General features: G+C 50.5%; 1 protein-coding gene across 1 annotated transcript in view; it reads left to right on the forward strand.

Annotated features, from left to right (window-relative positions):
• The window catches only part of scap (SREBF chaperone), a 74,112-nt gene that overhangs the window by 48,057 nt on the left and 10,899 nt on the right, over positions 1-15,156 (forward strand). The window contains exons 15-18 of the mRNA XM_078398383.1: positions 971-1,172; positions 4,692-4,807; positions 7,120-7,678; positions 10,395-10,480. Of these exons, the coding sequence (XP_078254509.1) occupies positions 971-1,172; positions 4,692-4,807; positions 7,120-7,678; positions 10,395-10,480 (963 nt within the window). The remainder of the gene's footprint in view (positions 1-970; positions 1,173-4,691; positions 4,808-7,119; positions 7,679-10,394; positions 10,481-15,156) is intronic.

Genomic DNA, 15,156 nt, shown 5'->3' on the forward strand with positions numbered 1-15,156 from the left:
AGCTCTACCCGCTGTTGAGAGAAGGAATACTACTTTTGGATGATTGCAGTAAACTTAGGTTACTTCCTGCTATTGCACAATGCACTAGGACACAATAACACATCAAACATTACTATTTTTAATTTACTGATAGCAAATTAAAGAATTGCATGACCATTAAAATTAAAAACATTAAAAATTGCATGACCTGCTGTACCTGCGTGTTTACCAGTCACTGAAAGTTAGCATACAGGTACAGCAGGCAGTGAAGAAAGCTAATGGCATGTTGGCCTTCATAATGAGAAGATTTGTGTATAGGAATAAAGAGGTCCTTCTGCAGTTGTACAGGGCCCTGGTGAGACCACACCTGGAGTATTGTGTACAGTTTTGGTCTCCTAATTTGAGGAAGGACATCCTTGCTATTGAGGCGGTGCAGAGAAGGTTCATGAGGTTAATCCCCAGGATGGCGGGACTGTCATATGAGGAAAAATTGGAAAGACTGGGCTTGTATTCACTGGAGTTTAGAAGGATGAGAGGGGATCTTATAGAAACGTATAAAATTATAAAAGGACTGGACAAACTAGCTGCAGGAAAAATGTTCCTAATGTTGGGGGAGTCCAGAACCAGGGGCCACAGTCCAAGAATAAAGGGGAGGCATTTAAAACTGAGGTGAGAAAAAACCTTTTCACCCAGAGAGTTGTGAATTTGTGGAATTCTCTGCCACAGAAGGCAGTGGAGGCCAATTCACTGGATGGATTTAAGAGAAAGTTAGATAGAGCTCTAGGGGCTAGTGGAATCAAGGGATATGGGGAGAAGGCAGGCACGGGTTACCGATTGTGGATGATCAGCCATGATCACAATGAATGGCGGTGCTGGCTAGAAGGGCCAAATGGCCTCCTCCTGCTTGCTCCTATTTTCTATCTATTAATAACTGCTGAATCATGTAGCTATAGTTTGTTGATTTTGGGTTTTGTTCCATTCTATCTTGCAGGGTTGGAGCACTTGGCCTGGCGTCGGGAGTCCTGCTTGTAATTTTGCTCTTCTGTTTGTATAAACTCTTCTGTCCAAAGACCTACGGCCAGGGTGGTCTTTCCCATGGGAGAAGGAGGCGTGGAGACCTCCCCTGCGATGACTACGGCTACTCACCGCCCATTAGCGAGACCTTGCCCCTCATTTTGAAGGGGCATTTAATGGTGAGTGGTTGCCGAATCCCTGTGTAAAGTCTTTAACTTACAGATTTTAGTTTTTAGTTTCAGAGATACAGGTTCTCCTCACCTTACGATGGGGTTCCGTTCCGAGAAACCCATCACAAACCGAGTATTGTAAGCGGAAATGTATTTAATACACGCGATCACGTGGCCGGGAGCGAGCGAGCGGGCGGCTCGCCACGGGTCACTGCCGTTTGCACCATTGCAAAGTCGAAGCATTGTAAGCCTATACCGCACGGGAACAGGCCCTTCAGCCCACCGAGTCCTCACCGACCAGCGATCCCCGCACACTAACACAGGCCGACACACACCAGGGACAATTTACACTTATACCAAATATACAAAGCCCAAGCCAATGAACCTACAAACCTGCACATCGTTGGAGTGTGGGAGGAAACCGAAGATCCAGGAGAAAACCCACGCAGGTCACGGGGAGAACGTGCAAACTCCGTACAGACAGCACCCGTAGTCGGGATGGAACCCGGGTCTCTGGCGCTGCATTAAGGTAGCAACTCTACCACTGCACCACCGTGACCGGCCAACATACAGCAGGGAAAAGTGCTCTTCAGTCCACCGAGTCCAGAACGACCATCGAGCACTCGTTCCTAATTGGGGCAATTCTACAGTGGCTGAACAACCATCAAGTCAAGAGTGTTTTATTATCATACTAGACCAAGTGGACCAGTTGGGTTCAAACCTCTCCTGCATTGGTGCAGCACCCTCTCCTCCCCTCCCCATCCCACTCCCCTTCACCCCTCACCCATCCCCTCCCTCCCCTCCCCTCTCCCCCTCCCCTCTCCCCCCACCCACACCCATCCCCTTCACCCCTCCCCCCCTCCCCACACCCATCCCCTTCACCCCTCCCCCCCCTCCCCTCTCCCCACACCCATCCCCTTCACCCCTCCCTCCCCTACCCTCTCACCCCACCCACTCCCCTTCCACTTCACCCCTTCCCCATCCCTCCCCTCCCCTTCACCCCTTCCCCATCCATCCCCTTCCCTCTCCCCCCTCCCCATCCACTCCCCATCCCCCCCTCTCCCCCCACCCACTCACCCATCCCCTTCCCTCCCTCCCTCCCCATCCCCTCTCCCCCACCCACTCCCCCATCCCCTCCCCCCATCCACTCCCCCATCCCCTTCACCCCTTCCTCCCATCCCCTCTCCCCCCCACCCACTCCCCTATCCCCTTCACCCCTTCCTCCCTTCTCTGGAGAGAAGGAATGGGTGAATTGTCGGGTCGAGACCCTTCTTCAGACTGACAGTCTATATCTTTAGTTTCCCTTTCCCCTGAGTCTGCAAACAATATAATAAACAAAAAAAAGTTTAAATTTATGTATATAATCATAAAACAATCAAACAATGATAGCGCAAAAAATATGTCAAAATAAATAGTGCACCCGTTGACACTAGTTCTACATTATCAAACTTCTTTCATCCCCTCCCTACACACTAGGCATAAATCACAGAGGCCAATTAACCTGTAAACCCACACACCTCTGGGATATTTGCCAAAGAAAATATAGAAAAATAAGTGCATAGAAAAACAGGCCCTTCGAGCAAGCACAGTCATTCAATATGATCATGACTGATCATCCAAAATCACACAGGGGGTAATGGGTGTATGGAACAAGCTGCCAGAGGAGGTAGTTGAGGCTGGGACTATCCCATCGTTTAAGAACAGTTGGACAGGTACATGGATAGGACAGGTTTGGAGGGATATGGACCAAACGCAGGCAAGTAGGACTAGGGTAGCTGGGACATCGTTGGCCGGTGTGGGCGAGTTGGGCCGAAGGACCTGTTTCCACACTGTCACTGTATGACTCTATGACTAGTACCCCATTCCTGCTTTTCCCCCATATCCCTTGATTCCTTTAGCCCTCAGAGCTAAATCTAACTCAATATTTATCGAGAGTTTAAGACATTCTTCAGTTACCTTTGTGTTCTCTTCACAAATATTGCCTGGCATCCTGAATCTTTCTGGTGTCTCTTTAGTTTTTTGATTTTTAGTTTTAAGTTGAAACGTTTTGTGCAGGCAGACAGCAAAAGAATCAGTCCCTTTGGTCCACTGAGTCCATGCCGACTGACCATCGATCACCCGTTCACAATAGGGGCGCGCTTACCTACAAACGTGCACGTCTTTGCAATGAGGGAGGAAACCGGGACACCCGGAGGAAACCCACCTGGTCGAACCCTGGTCGTAGTGGGGCAGCAGCTCTACCCGCTGCCCCTCTGCTACCTTAAATTATTAAAGAGTCTTGAAAGAAAATATATATATTTTTGGTGTGCTGTTGAAACTAATGTCCAGTATGTTATTTTATTGCATTGAAATACGATTCACCACAAAGTCTTGCATCTGAAAACATTTAAAATGTGTGTGCCTTGACCCTGTGCCCATTCCCCACAAAGTTCCTCCAGTAGTTATGATCTTTCCGACGGTCCTTCCTTAAGCTAGGGTGTAGTCCTGATCTTCCAACCTACCTCATTGGACATTGGAGTTGTTCTCTGGAACTGTAATGTACAATGGTGTAACACTATATTCTGCACTCTGGTATTTTTCTCTTCACTCTCTCTGTTGTACTAGTGTGTGACTTTATTGTACGTATGAATATTGTTAGTTTAGTTCAGTTTAGAGATACAGCACAGAAACAGACCCTTCGGCCCACCGAGTTCACACTGACCAGCGATACCCGCACACTAACACTACACTGCACACACTGGGAACAATTTACATTTATACCAAGCCAATTAACCTGCAAACCTGTACGTCTTTGGAGTGTGGGAGGAAACCGTACATCCTGGAGAAAACCCACGCAGGTCACGGGGAGAACGTACAAACTCCGTACAGACAGCACCCGTAGTCATTGATCGAACCCGGGTATCTGGCGCTGTACGACAGCAATTCTACCCCTGTCCACTGTGCCCCCCCCAAAGCCACAGTTGTTTATATGCATGGCTTTATTGTACTTTTGTTCCACTCAGTCCGTCTTAACCAACCTGATCTCCCGGTGGCTCAGCACTTCAACTCCCCCTCCCATTCCCAATCTGTCCTTTCTGTCCTGGGCCTCCTCCATTGCCAGAGTGAGGCCCAGCGCAAATTGGAGGAACAGCACCTCATATTTTGCTTGGGTAGTTTACACCCCAGCGGTATGAACATTGACTTCTCTAACTTCAGATAGTCACTGCTTTCCCTCTCCATCCCCTCCCCCTTCCCAGTTCTCCCACTAGTCTTCCTGTCACCGACTACATCCTATCTTTGTCCCGCCCCCTCCCCTGACATCAGTCTGAAGAAGGGCCTCGACCCGAAACGTCACCCATTCCTTCTCTCCTGAGATGCTGCCTGACCTGCTGAGTTACTCCAGCATTTTGTGTCTATCTTACGTAAAGTGTTATCTGTTTGGATAGCATGCAAACAAAAACTTTTCATTGTACCTCAATACACATGACACTAATAAACCAATATTACATTCTAACATTATTTTTTTTCTTAAATGTTTTTTTCCTCTAGGATATAGAATGTTTAGCGAGTGATGGGATGTTGTTGGTCAGCTCCTGCCTCTCTGGACAGATCAGAGTGTGGGACGCACAGACCGGTGATTGTCTCACTGTCATATCAAACCCCAGGTAAAGTACTCACTCACTCCATACAGCTTGGTAGATTTCTGCTGTTCAATCTCAAGTTTCTTTTGAATCTTCTTGTGCTTAAGAAGAATTATACTTGGTACATTCCAACAGATGAGCTAGGTACAAGGTAATATACACCGATCAGCCAAAACATTATGACCACTATCTGAGTATGAAGAAGGGTCTCGACCCGAAACGTCACCCATTCCTTCTCTCCCGAGATGCTGCCTGACCTGCTGAGTTACTCCAGCATTTTGTGAATAAATCGATTTGTACCAGCATCTGCAGTTATTTTCTTATAGTCTGAAGAAGGGTCTTGACCCGAAACGTCACTCATTCCTTCTCTCCTGAGATGCTGCCTGACCCACTGAGTTACTCCAGCATTTTGTGAATTAATGACCGCAGACAGGCGCAGTGAATCACATTGATTATCTTGTTACAATGGCACCTGTCAAGGGGTGGGATATATTAGGCAGCAAGTGAACAGTCAGTTCTTGAAGTTGATGCGTTGGATGCAGGAGAAATGGGCAGGAGTAAAGACCTGAGCGACTTTGACAAGGGCCAAATTGTTCTGGCCAGACAACTGGGTCAGAGCATCTGTGAAACGGCAAGGCTTGTGGGGTGCTCCCGGTCAGCAGTGGTGAGTACCGACCGACAGTGGTCCGAGGAGGGACAAACCACAAACCGGCGACAGACAGGGTGTTGGGCGCCCAAGGCTCATCGATGCGCGAGGGCAACGAAGGCTATCCCGTCTGGTCCGAACCGACAGAAGGTCGACTGTGGCACAAGTCACAGAAAATGTTAATGGTGGTGACGGGAGGAATGTGTCACAATACACAGTGCATCGCACCCTGCTGCGTATGGGGCTGCGTAGCTGCAGACCGGTCAGAGTGCCTGTGATGACATAATGTTTTGGCTCATCAGTGTAATCTGGCTGTTAGATGTGATCAAACAACATTCCTCACTGTGGTGTCACCCCTATTGGAAGGGAATTTACCAAGGCTGTCAAAGTATACGGAAGGATACAGGTGGACTAGAGGGTAGCACAGAGGCACAGTTGCTCGCTTACAGCGCCAGAGCCCCGCGTGCGATCCTGACAGTGGCTGCTGTCTGTATGGTGTATGGAGTCCCTGTGTTCTCCCTGTGGGTTTTCTCCGGGTGCTGCTGTTTCCTCCCAAACTCCAAAGACATAGAGACATAGGGCGGCACGGTGGCGCAGCGGTAGAGTTGCTGCCTTACAGCGAATGCAGCGCCGGAGACCCAGGTTCGATCCTGACTACGGGCGCCGTCTGTACGGAGTTTGTACGTTCCCCCCGTGACCTACATGGGTTTTCTCCGAGATCTTCAGTTTCCTCCCACACTCCAAAGACGTGCAGGTTTGTAGGTTAATTGGCTGGGCAAATGTAAAAAAATTGTCCCTAGTGTGTGTAGGATAGTGTTAGTGTGCGGGGATCGCTGGGCGGCTCGGACCCGGTGGGCCGAAGGGGCCTGTTTCCGCGCTGTATCTAAAAAAATAATAAAAATCTAAAACATTGTAAATTGTCCCTGGTGTGTAGCATAGTGCTAGTGTGCGGGGTGATTGCTGGTCAGCACGGATTCTAGGGGCCGAAGGGCCTGTTTCCGCCCTGTATTAGAGATACAGCGCGGAAACAGGCCCTTCGGCCCACCGTGTCCGCGCCGACCAGCGATCCCCGCGCACTAACACTATCCGACACACACCAGGGACAATTTATACTTACACCAAGCCGATTAACCTACATACCTGTACGTCTTTCGCGTGTGGGAGGACACTGAAGATTTAGTTTCGCTTAGAGATACAGCGCGGAAACAGGCCCTTCGGCCCACCGAGTCCGCCCGCACACTAACACTATCCTACACGCACTAGGGACAATTTTTACATTTACCAAGCCAATTAGCCTACAAACCTTTCGCATGTGGGAGGAAACCGAAGATCTCTGAGAAAACCCACGCAGGTCATGGGGAGAACGTGCAAACTCCATACAGACAGCGCCCGTAGTCGGGATCGAACCCGGGTCGCCCGCGCTGCAACTGTTGAAAGGCAGCAACTCTACCACTGCGCCACCGTGCCGCTTAGATGCACAGAGTCTCTTGCCCAGAGTAGGTGATCATGTGTACACTGTTAATGGATCGATGTAATCATGTATGGACTATCTGCTGGCTGGTTAGCATGCAACAAGAGCTTTTCACTGCACCTGTTGGTGTTTGTCAAGCTGGATAAATCACGTGGCAATAAGCTAAACTGCACTGCAAATGCTTTCAAGTTGATGATCACCTCCATGATGTATTTTCAGGCATTGGAGGGATTGCGGTGTTTTCCACGAGAGGCAACAGAGCCGGGAATATATATCGGATCCTGAAAATGGAGAAGATGATGTGTACGAGAATGGATGCAACTTCCAGCGACAACTAACCCCTCCCCAGCCCCTTCTCTTCACCGACCAGCCCGATCTATCCAGCTTCATAGACACCAACTTTGCCGAGCAGATGAAAGAGGACCACGCGGTTCCCAGGCAGAGAATTATTACCGAGTGCTCGCAGGAAACTGGCTACGACTTCGGCCGAGCGTACGACAAGGCATACGAGGATCACCAGATGCTCAACGTGCAAAACCTGAGGAGTTTCCCGTCTCGCCCAGTGCCTGTAAAGTGTCGGACGTCGGTGAGCCTGAAGCCACAGGGCCAGGACTCGGGCTGCAACCACCAGAGGGGGAGTCTCTTGGACGAGCCGCTCGCTGTGTACGAGATGGCCTCGGCCCCGCCTGCAGGCGGTGGGGACAGTGAAAGCTCCGTGTGGAGTCTGGGCATACAGGGCAACCTCATCGTGACCGGACGGAGTGACGGCAGGCTCCAGGTAACTACTCCACCCTCCCCAACCTCCGCACAATTTGTCAAATTGCTTTTGGAAATTAGGATTAGGGTTAGCTTTATTATTGTCACATGCACCAAGGTACAGTGAAAAGTTTTTATTTTGCCTGCCGTGCACATCTCATTTAAACTTTGCCCCTTTACGGATATAGTCATAGAGTGACATAGTGTAGAAACAGGCCCTTCGGCCCAACTCGCCCAACAATGTCCCAGCTACACTAGTCGCACCTGCCTGCACTTGGTCCATAACCCTCCAAACCTGTCCTATCCATGTACCTGTCTAAATGTTTCTTAAACGTTGGGATTGTCCCAGGCTCAACTACCTCCTCTGGCAGCTTGTTCCATACACCCACCGCCCTCTGTGTGAAAAGGTTACCCCTCGGATTCCTATTAAATCTTTTCCCCTTCACCTTGAACCTATGTCCTCTGGTCTTCGATTCACCTTCTTTGAGCAAGAGACTTTGCGCATCTACCCAATCTATTCCTCTCATGATTTTGTACACCACTTTTTAAGAAAGGAGAGAGAGAGAAAACGGGAAATTATAGACAGATAGTCTGACATCAGTGGTGGGGAAGATGCTGGAGTCAATTATAAAAGACGAAATTGCGGAGCATTTGGATAGTAGTAACAGGATTGTTCCGAGTCAGCATGGATTTACGAAGGGAAAATCATGCTTGACTAATCTTCTGGAATTCTTTGAGGATGTAACTAGGAAAATTGACAGGGGAGAGCCGGTGGATGTGGTGTACCTTGACTTACAGAAAGTCTTCGACAAGGTCCCACATAGGAGATTAGTGGGCAAAATTAGAGGACATGGTATTGGAGGTAGGGTACTGACATGGATAGAAAATTGGTTGCCAGACAGAAAGCAAAGAGTGGGGATAAATGGGTCCCTTTCAGAATGGCAGGCAGTAACTAGTGGGGTACCGCAAGGCTCGGTGCTGGGACCGCAGCTATTTACAATAAACATTAATGACTTGGATGAAGGGATTAAAAGTACCATTAGCAAATTTGCAGATGATACAAAGCTGGGTGGTAGTGTGAACTGTGAGGAAGATGCTATGAGGTTGCAGGGTGACTTGGACAGGTTGTGTGAGTGGGCGAATGCATGGCAGATGCAGTTTAATGTGGATAAGTGTGAGGTTATCCACTTTGGTGGTTAGAATAGGAAGGCATAGTATTATCTGAATGGTGTCAAGTTAGGAACAGGGGACGTACAACGAGATCTGGGTGTCGTAGTGCATCAGTCACTGAAAGGAAGCATGCAGGTACAGCAGGCAGTGAAGAAAGCCAATGGAATGTTGGCCTTCATAACAAGAGGAGTTGAGTATAGGATCAAAGAGGTCCTTCTGCAGTTGTACAAGGCCCTAATGAGAGCGTATTAGGCAGGTGGTCATAATGTTTTGGCTCATCAGTGTACATGGAAGAGAGTGGAGGAAGAGTGTCGTTTAAGAATCTCTCACAGAGGCACATGGATATGCAGGGAACGGAGGGACTTGGATCAGGTGCAGAGGAGGTTCGTTTAACTTGGCATCACGTTGGGCACCTAAGTCATGAGCTGAAGGGCCTGTTCCTGCACTGTGCTGTTCCAGTGTTCTGAGAATGGGAGGACGAGCTACTGCCAGGCATTTTAGTATTTGGGGTGTGGCACGGTGGCGCGGCAGTAGAGTTGCTGCTTTACAGCTCCAGAGACCCAGGTGCTGTCCGTACAGAGTTTGCACGTTCTCCCCGTGACCTGCGTGGGTTTTCTCCGGGTGCTCTGGTCTCCTCCCACATTCCAGAGACGTGCAGATTGGTAGGCTAATTGGCGGTTATAATTGTAAATTGTCCATAGACAAGAGACAATAGGTGCAGGAGGAGGCCATTCGGCCCTTCGAGCCAGCACCGCCATTCCATGTGATCATGGCTGATCATTCTCAATCAGTACCCCGTTCCCGCCTTCTCCCCATACCCCCTGACTCCGCTATCCTTAAGAGCTCTATCTAACTCTCTCCTGAATGCATTCAGAGAATTGGCCTCCACTGCCTTCTGAGGCAGAGAATTCCACAGATTCACAACTCTGACTGAAAAAGTTTTTCCTCATCTCCGTTCTAAATGGCCTACCCCTTATTCTTAAACTGTGGCCCCTGGTTCTGGGCTCCCCCAACATTGGGAACATGTTTCCTGCCTCTAATGTGTCCAACCCCTTAATAATCTTATACGTTTCGATAAGATCCCCTCTCATCCTTCTAAATTCCAGTGTATACAAGCCTAGTCGCTCCAGTCTTTCAACATATAACAGTCCCGCTATTCCGGGAATTAGTGGGTGTCGGATAGACAATAGACAATAGACAATAGACAATAGACAATAGGTGCAGGAGTAGGCCATTCAGCCCTTCGAGCCAGCACCGCCATTCAATGCGATCATGGCTGATCACTATCAATCAGTACCCCGTTCCTGCCTTCTCCCCATACCCCCTCACTCCGCTATCCTTAAGAGCTCTATCCAGCTCTCTCTTGAAAGCATCCAACGAACTGGCCTCCACTGCCTTCTGAGGCAGAGAATTCCACACCTTCACCACCAGGATAGTGCTAGTGTCCGGGGATCGCAGGACAGCGCAAACTGGTGGGCCAAAGGGCCTGTTTGCACACTGTATCTCCAGATCTACTGTACAAATTCTAACCAGCTTTCATATTTAACCCTTTGTCCGCCTTATTTCAGGTGTGGAATGCTGCAGATGGATTGCTTCGCTGCAGTAACGAGGAGGGCTCGTCAGGGATAACCGCACTGGCCTTTATCACAAACAGGTACATGGAATGGTCTACCCCTCCCACCCTTACACAAACAAGTGAATACCATTAGCAGTCTGACTCTGAAGAAGGGTCCTGGCCCCCAAAACCATCCATGTGTAGGAAGGAACTGCAGACGCTGGTCTACACCGAAGATAGACACAAAATGGTGGTGTAACTCAGCGGGTCAGGCAGCATCTCTGGAAAACATGGATAGGTATGGATAGAGTCCGAAGAAGGGTCTCTACCTGAAACCTCACCTATCCATGTTCTCCAGAGATGCTGCCTGACCCGCTGAGTTACTCCAGCACTCTGTGAAACGTCACCTATCCATGTTCTCCAGAGATGCTGCCTGACCCGCTGAGTTACTCCAGCACTCTGTGAAACGTCACCTATCCATGTTCTCCAGAGATGCTGCCTGACCCGCTGAGTTACTCCAGCACTCTGTGAAACGTCACCTATCCATGTTCTCCAGAGATGCTGCCTGACCCGCTGAGTTACTCCAGCACTCTGTGAAACGTCACCTATCCATGTTCTCCAGAGATGCTGCCTGACCCTCTGAGTTACTCCAGCACTCTGTGAAATGTCACCTATCCATGTTCTCCAGAGATGCTGCCTGACCCACTGAGTCCAGCAACATTTCTGCAGAACATGGATAAGTGACTTTTCGGGTCAGGACCCTTCCGATGAAACAGGGTGGCACGGTGGCGCAGCGGTAGAGTTGCTGCCTCACAGTTCCAGGGTCCCGGGTTCTATCCTGACCACGGGTGCTGTCTATACGAAGTTTGTATTTTCCCCCTGTGACTGCGTAGGTTTTCTCCGGGTGCTTCCACATCCCATAGACATGCAGGTTAATTGGCTTCTGTAAATTGTCCCTAGAGTGTTGCATAGATCTAGTGTACGGTGTGATCGCTGGTCGCTGCTGATTCAGTGGGCTGAAGGCCCTGTTTCCATGCTGTATCTCTAAACTAAACTAACCTAAACTAAACTAAACTTCAGACTAGGCTCTCTTCCCTCACCTCACCTCCAAACTACAGTTGCTATCTTGTGTGACAATTGGTGAGATATAGTTATTTTTTATATTGTTTCGTTTTTAGTTTTAGAGATAAAACGCGGAAACAGGCCCTTAGGCCCACCAAGTATGCACCGACCAGCGATCCCCGCACATCAACACAATCCTACACAAATCCTACTGGGCGGTCACGGTGGCACAGCGGTAGAGTTGCTGCCTCACAGCGAAAGCAGCGCCGGAGACCCGGGTTCCATCCCGACTACGGGTACTGTCTGTACGGAGTTTGTACGTTCTCCCCGTGACCTGCGTGGGTTTTCTCCGAGATCTTGGGTTTCCTCCCACACGCCAAAGACGTGCAGGTTTGTAGGTAAATTGGCTTGGTAAATGTAAAAATTGTCCCTAGTGTATGTAGGATGGTGTTAATGTGCGGGGATCGCTGGTCGGCGCGGACCCGGTGGGCCGAAGGGCCTGTTTCTGCGCTCTATCTCTAAACTAAAAAAAACAAGGGACAATTTACACTTATACCAAACATACAAACCAAAGCCAATTAACCTACAAACCTGTACCTATTTGGAGTGTGGGAGGGGACGGATGATCTCGGAGAAAGGCCGGCGTTCAATACCATCGGCTCCGGCCACGGGGACGTCGGAAATTCGCAGCCCCTGCCCTGGGTGGGGGCCGACATCGGGAGCTCCGGCAGCGGCAGCGTCTTCGCCCGCACCGGCGGGGGCTTCAATGTCGGGAGCCCCGACGTGCGGCGGCGGCGTCTTCGCCCGCACCGGCGGGGGCTTCAATGTCGGGAGCCCCGACGTGCAGCGGCGGCGTCTTCGCCCGCCCCGGATCGCAGGGCTTGGGTCGGCCTGCCGCGGACCTTTCACTGTCCGGCGCGGCCTGGAACGTGGCAACTACAACAGCCTGACCGCGGGAGAAGACGGCAGGGGAAGAGAAATGACATTCTGGCCTTCCATCACAGTGAGGAGGTGACTGGAGGAGACTCACTGTGATGGATGGTTCTTTTTGTTTGATTGTGTGTGTTATTGCTTATTTTTATTGCTCTTATTGTTGGACTGTGGGTAATCTTTCATTTCACTGGACATTTATGGGTATGTGACAAATAAACTTGACTTGACTTCCAAGCTGGTTCCCAATCTCACGGAACTGGGTCTCTGTGCATCCCTCTGTAACTGGATCCTCGACTTCCTCATCCACAGACCACAGTCTGTTCCAATTGGCAGCAACACCTCTTCCTCATTGAGCATCAGTACGGGAGCCCCTCAAGGCTGTGTGCTCACCCCCCTGCTCTCCTCACTCTACACTCACGACTGTGTAGCCGGGCACAGTGCCAACTCCAGCTTCAAGTTGGCCGACGTCACCACCGTTGTTGGACGAGTTATAGATGGCGATGGGTCAGAGTGTGGAAGTGAGATCGACCGTCGACCAAATGGTGCCAGCACAACAACCCGGCTCTCAATGTCACTGAGACCAATGCACTGATGGTGGACTTTGGAAGAGGAAGGACGAGGACCCTCAATCCTGTTTATATCACCGGGACGATGGTGGAGACAGTCAAAGACGTCAAATTCCTGGGCGTGCATATTTCCGAAGATCTTTCCTGGACCCAGCACACTGATGCAATTATAAATAAAGCACATCAACGCCTCTACTTCCTGAGGAGATTAAGGAGACTCGCTATGTCAGACAGGATTCTCTTGAGCTTCTACAGGTGTGCAGCAGAGAGCACATTGACAGGTTGCATCGCGGCCTGGTTCAGCAGCTTGAACGTCCTGGAGCGGAAAAGACTGCAAGAAGTTGTGAACACTGCACAGTCCATCACTGGCTCTGACCTCCCCACCATCAAAGGGAATCACCGGAGTCACTGCCTCAAACAGGCAGCCGGCATCATCAGAGACCCACGCCACCCTGGCCACACTCTCACTGACCCACACCACCCTGACCACACTCTCACTGACCCACACCACCCTGGCCACACTCTCACTGACCCACACCACCCTGGCCACACTCTCACTGACCCACACCACCCTGGCCACACTCTCACTGACCCACACCACCCTGGCCACACTCACTGACCAACACCACCCTGGCCACACTCTCACTGACCCACACCACCCTGGTCACTCTCACTGACCCACACCACCCTGGCCCACACCACCTTGACCCACACCACCCTGACCCACACCACCCTGGCCACACTCTCACTGACCCACACCACCCTGACCCACACCACCCTGGCCACACTCTCACTGACCCACACCACCCTGACCCACACCACCCTGGCCACACTCTCACTGACCAACACCACCCTGGCCACACTCTCACTAACCCACACCACCCTGGCCCACACTCTCACTGACCCACACCACCCTGGGCCACACTCTCACTGACCCACACCACCCTGACCCACACCACCCTGGCCACACTCTCACTGACCAACACCACCCTGGCCACACTCTCACTGACCCACACCACCCTGGCCCACACTCTCACTGACCCACACCACCCTGGCCCACACCACCTTGACCCACACCACCCTGACCCACACCACCCTGGCCACACTCTCACTGACCCACACCACCCTGGGCCACACTCTCACTGACCCACACCACCCTGGCCCACACTCTCATCTCACCCCTGCCATCAGGAAGAAGGTACTGGAGCCTGAAAACTGTAACGTCCAGGTTCAGGAATAGCTTCTTCCCAACAGCCATCAGGCTATTAAACATTACAAACACTAAATCCTCAAATAAGATCTGAACTACAGACAATTATTATTATTATTATTATTGCACTACTATCGTTTGTTTTTTGAGGATGTGTGTATGTATATATATATATATATGTATGTATATATATGTGTGTGTACTTGTGAGTATGTGTATATACACCGATCAGCCAAAACATTATGACCACTGACAGGTGAAGTGAATAACATTGGTTATCTTGTTACAATGGCACCTGTCAAGGGGTGGGATATATTAGGCAGCAAGTGAACAGTCAGTTCTTGAAGTTGATGTGTTGGATGCAGGAGAAATGGGCAGGAGTAAAGACCTGAGCGACTTTGACAAGGGCCAAATTGTTCTGGTCAGACGACTGGGTCAGAGCATCTCTGAAACGGCAAGGCTTGTGGGGTGCTCCTGGTCAGTAGTGGTGAGTACCGACCGACAGTGGTCCGAGGAGGGACAAACCACAAACCGGCGACAGACAGGGTGTTGGGCGCCCAAGGCTCATCGATGCGCGAGGGTAACGAAGGCTATCCCGTCTGGTCCAACCCGACTGTGGGAAGATGACAAGCCGGTGGAGGGAGTGTGATGCTCTGGGCAATGTTCTGCTGGGAAACCCTGAGTCCGGCCATTCATGTGGGACGGCAATTTGAGACGTGTCACCTACCTAAATATCTTTGCAGACCAGGGTCACACCTTCATGGCAACGGTATTCCCTGATGGCAGTGGCCTCTTTCAGCAGGATAATGCGCCCTGCCACACTGCACACATTGTTCGGGGATGGTTTGAGGAACATGATGAAGTGTTCACGGTGTTGCCCCGGCCTCCAGATTCTCCAGATCTCAATCCGATTGAGCATCTGTGGGATGTGCTGGATTGACAAGTCCGATCCACGGCGGCTCCACCTCACAACTTACAGGACTTGAAGGATCTGCTGCTAATGT

The sequence above is a fragment of the Rhinoraja longicauda genome, chromosome 4 (genome assembly GCF_053455715.1).
Source record: "Rhinoraja longicauda isolate Sanriku21f chromosome 4, sRhiLon1.1, whole genome shotgun sequence".
NCBI lineage: Eukaryota > Metazoa > Chordata > Chondrichthyes > Rajiformes > Arhynchobatidae > Rhinoraja > Rhinoraja longicauda.